The 4,543-nt window shown below is 59.6% G+C and overlaps 1 protein-coding gene across 1 annotated transcript in view; it reads left to right on the forward strand.

The window, feature by feature from the left end:
- Window positions 1-98: 98 nt before the first annotated feature.
- Window positions 99-4,543, forward strand: part of EXOSC9 (exosome component 9) — a 9,465-nt gene continuing 5,020 nt past the window's right edge. Inside the window, exons 1-5 of the mRNA XM_004695616.2 lie at window positions 99-214; window positions 312-414; window positions 1,206-1,343; window positions 3,000-3,082; window positions 4,256-4,388. Coding sequence (XP_004695673.1) covers window positions 186-214; window positions 312-414; window positions 1,206-1,343; window positions 3,000-3,082; window positions 4,256-4,388 — 486 coding nt within the window. The 5' untranslated portion in view covers window positions 99-185. The remainder of the gene's footprint in view (window positions 215-311; window positions 415-1,205; window positions 1,344-2,999; window positions 3,083-4,255; window positions 4,389-4,543) is intronic.

Raw genomic sequence — 4,543 nt, forward strand, 5'->3', positions numbered from 1 at the left:
GCGGGCGGGCGGCCCTGCCGCCGGCGGCCCGTCGGGATTCCGTGAGACTGCCGAGGGGGCAGGTCTAGGCACGGCTCATACTTTGTCTTCGCAGGGTTCTCGGGCAGGTTTCCTGCGAACTCGTTTCTCCAAAGCTCAATAGGGCGACCGAAGGGATTCTCTTCTTCAACCTCGAGCTCTCCCAGATGGCTGCCCCGGCGTTCGAGCCCGGCCGGTATTTGCCTTTCACCCCTCTTCTGGCTCCGTGCCAGCGCAGGCCCCCACCAAGGCGCGCGGGGCCTGGGCCTGAAGAGGCGCCCCTCTCTTCACAGGCAGTCAGATCTCTTGGTGAAGTTGAACCGGCTCCTGGAAAGGTGTCTACGAAACTCCAAGTGTATAGACACCGAGTCTCTGTGTGTTGTTGCTGGTGAAAAGGTGGGGGCCTCGCCCAGAACTTTTACTGTTAGCGCACTCAAGAGTTTCAGGTGCTTCCGTGCTGGTTCCCTGCATTTCAGATGTTCCTGAGTGCTACCATGTAACTGCCATGTCTCTCTCTGAAGAGAAAAAAGCTGGTGGGAACAGCAACATGAGTTTGCGTTGAATTGTCCCACACAGGGAACTGGGGCTTTATAGACTCAGTCATTGCACGGTCCCAAGTGAATCGTTAGAAGCTGCAGCTGGTGTTTTCTTCTTTAATAGAAGAGCACCGACTGAAATGCTTTTCTCACTTTTGTGGCCTACCCAGTACCACTGACAGTCTCGCTGCGGGATCTCACCCTCAAGGAGCTGTGTTCTGGGTGACTTCGCGTTTGAGTAGGGTGTTTTGACCATCTTTTGACTGCAGAAAATTCACTTAGCCTCTCTCTCCGCATCCCATACTTGAGTGTGATCCTTTTCTGCTTGCAATCAGGTTGTCATAAATATGTCAAGCGAAGCCAAGAAGCCTGAGATTTCTAAGTGTCATTGGGCTTGCAGTCGGGGGAGTCCGCATTATATGTTGGGTGGTTCTTTTTTGTCTCTAGTTTACTCTTAGGTGACTGAGAAGAGTGATCTGTTGGGATTTAGATGTTTGGTTTAAATTTTGCGAAGTTTATTGTTACTGCTGCATGAGCAGGAGTAACTGCATGTTTTGATAGCACGCGAAGAGTGTTTATTCATTGTTACTTTTCTCACAGTCAGAGCTGGTGGTCAGGTAGGACTTGTTTCTGTGTTAAACACCCGTTCAGGTGTGGCAGATACGCGTGGACTTACACGTGCTGAATCACGACGGAAACATCATCGATGCTGCCAGCATTGCCGCCATCGTGGCCTTGTGTCACTTCCGAAGACCTGACGTTTCCGTCCAAGGCGACGAAGTCACGCTGGTAAGGCCCTGGCCGGCCCAGGCTCCCGTGAGTGGCTGAGTCACACTCGGGTAGGGCCCCCACTGTTCGCCAAGTGCCCTCTCCCCAGAGCATCAGGCTGCAGCTCCTGGCCTCCTTTCTCCATGACTTCCTCCTTCCGCTGGTCATTTTCCTTCACAGACTTGGGGAAGTGACTTTGGCTCCTAGCGTGTCTGATGGGTTCACTCTCAGCATTACTCCTGTTAAGAATTGTCCCCGTGTCTGTGTACAGCAGTGCCAGCTGCATGCTGGGTAACTGCGGACGCCCCATTGTTGCCATGGTAGCGGTTGTGGGGCATTCCATTTTGATGCTCACAGCATCCCCTTGCTGTGGGCGTGCATGGCTGTGGCCACGGGGACCCCTCTGTTTCCTAAAGGGCCTTCGTGTTTTGGTGACTTTGGTGCATTGCTGGGAGGCGGCGGTTAGGGCCCAAAGGCCGAAATCTCAAACCTGTGTCGGAGTATTTGTCAGTAGAAGCCGCCCCTCCCCTGGCTTTGGAGAACAGAACACACTGCCGCCTTTGGGTTGAGCACTAGGTGTGGCCGGGCAGCCTCAGGGCCCGTGTGTGGCACCCGTGTCCTCAGCACAGCGAGACGGCCGTCGCTACCGCCAGGAGACTTAGGGGCACGCAGGCAGCGCACGCGCGACTGGGACCTCAGAACTGCATGTCTGGGACCTCCAGGCAGCGCCCGTGCGGCGACTTTCAGACACCTGGACCGAGAACACTCGTTTGCCGATGGCGACTCCTTCGGCTCCTGTCAGTTCAGCACTGGGCCACTGGCTGAAAGAGCGCTGGGGCCGCCTGAGGCCTGCAGTTGCAAGAGGAAATGTCGGATGCCCGGATGCAGGGGCATCGGCTGTTCCAGGGCTGGGCCGGTGCGGGCTTTCAGGCTGCAGGGGTGGGGCCGAAGGGTGACGGTGGAGGCACGTTCCGTCAGTGGGAGACGGTGTGAACACGTTGGAGAGAAGTCAGCACGGGACAGTGACATCCGTGAGGTTCTGGGGTTGTAGCTGTGGACATGGTTCAGCACGTTGGGTTAAGTATCGGCTTAGACGGCCCGTACTCCATAGCCGGGCATCCGCCCAGGAGCAGCGGGAGTGTGGGTGTGAATGTTGCGACCGGAGGTCCAGCGCGTTTGGGAGGAGCCCAGTGATCGTCAGCCGGTGGACGGCAAGACAGAGCAAGCAGGGTCCACGCGAGGCTCGCTGCTGGCAGGAAGGGTGACTGACTGTGCGCAGACTGGGAGGCAGGCGAGGGTGCACGGGTGGGAGCAGGAGGCAGGCGACCCTGCTTGCTGGAGTGTCTTCCATGTGCGACTTGCAGGGGTTCAGGGGGCCACTTTGTGCTGGCGGCCGGGGCTGGGCTGGGGGCGGGTGCGCGCGAGCCGAGGAGGCTGGCCACGGGCATGCTGGTAGCAGGGTTGCGGCGGTTCCCAAGTGCATTCACTGCCCAGCGCGGGGTGCTGAGGGGCGGCTTTGTGGTGGGCACGTCCCACCTTGATGAGGAGTCTCGAGAAGCCAGTTTTAAGGACCTCGGGGGGCGGAGTCGACGGAGTTGCCGAGGGCGCGCCTTAGGCGTCCCCGCGGAGCGACTCTGGCCGTGTCCGCGGCTGATGCCGGCCTTCTGTCTCGCGCAGTACACCCCGGAGGAGCGCGAGCCAGTGCCGCTGAGCGTCCACCACGTGCCCGTCTGCGTCAGCTTCGCCTTTTTCCAGCAAGGGTAGGTGCGTCTCGGGTGAAGAGTGCGGCTCTGCTCGCTGTGCCGCGGACGAGTGGACGAGCCCTCCTGCGACAGTGACGCGCGCCCCTTCCTTTCTGCAAGGGCGCTGGTGGCAGGGGCCTGCTGGCCAGTGGCCAGTGCTGTGGTGAGGGGGCCGGCTCTTCCTTCACCGCGCGTCTGCCTCCGGGGTCCTCCTGCCCTAGGAAGGGCTCTGCCTCCCGAGAGGCCCAGACGTGCAGGGGATGTGTGCGAGGCTCGCGTCGGAGAAGCGGGTGGGACTGCTGTGGGCCGCTGGGAGCAAGGGCGTGGGGCGGACTGCTGGGAGACGAGCTGGGGTGGGCACACGGCCCAAGCACCCGCCTCCTCCTGCTCGGTGGTTTCTCCGTGACTCGGGTCTCCCCGCCGCAGAGAGCTCGGAGCTCAGGCACACAGGTGCCCCGGGCATCGCTCCAGAGGCCGCTACAACTACGGTGATGCAGCAGTGCTGTGAACAAGAACTAGAGAGCAGTTCCGGCTTCCGGTCACTGGGCGTAGACTTCCGTAGGACGGAGACCAGCAGGCCGGGGGAAGTCGGGAGCCAAGACAAGCAGTGATAACGTTTTCCACTGGCCGCATTAACAGTTCGCTTTGATGTATTTTATTTTATCTAGCATCATTAGTACGCAGGAGCTATTCCTGTGTAACACACTTTGCAGTGAGGCACTTGTTTCTGCTGGGCCTTTGGGATCTGGCATTTTGCGTTCTGGTCCTGTGGGTCAAGGGCTCAGCAGCCACAGGTGATGCGAGGAGCCCACTTTGGGCTGGACAGAGCGTGGTGTCTTTTATATATATTTTTAAATGTGCTGAGAGCTTAACCTAGAGCTTCAGAATATTGGACATTAAGGAAACTTTAGGGTTAACCCAGTTCGCGTCATCTGAGTTTTCGCTGGGGAGCCGCCGCCATCCTTCAGTCACAGCGAGCGCTTCGCGGCTGCTAGGTGGCGTCAGTGAAGCGGCCCAGACGCTGTGAGCAGGACCCCTGGGCCTTCGTGGGCCCGTGAGGCGGGAGTACGCGGCTCTTACTCCACCGACGTGACTCGGACCGACAGACCTTCCCTCTGTTGGTTGTGCGCGCGACGTCTCTAAGCCACCCTGCCGCAAGATTTGCTCAGGCCCATCTGACATTCGTTTCAGAACATACTTACTGGTGGACCCCAGCGAACGCGAGGAGCGCGTGATGGACGGCCTGCTGGTGATAGCTGTGAACAAGCACCGGGAGATTTGCACCATCCAGTCCAGCGGAGGGGTGATGCTGCTCAAAGACCAAGTGAGTGCTGCGGAGCGCCGCGAGGTGCTTCCTTCTGAGGACAGTGGCCTGAGCCGGAGTCCAAGGCGGGGCTCTTCCCGGCTGGTTCCGGGCTGGCGAGGGCCAGCTGCGGGTTGGCCGCGGCCTTGGCCGGTGGCTCCCGGCTGCCGCGCTCC

Source organism: Condylura cristata, unplaced genomic scaffold, assembly GCF_000260355.1.
Source record: "Condylura cristata isolate star-nosed mole 26May11 unplaced genomic scaffold, ConCri1.0 scaffold00075, whole genome shotgun sequence".
In the NCBI taxonomy this organism is placed as follows: domain Eukaryota; kingdom Metazoa; phylum Chordata; class Mammalia; order Eulipotyphla; family Talpidae; genus Condylura; species Condylura cristata.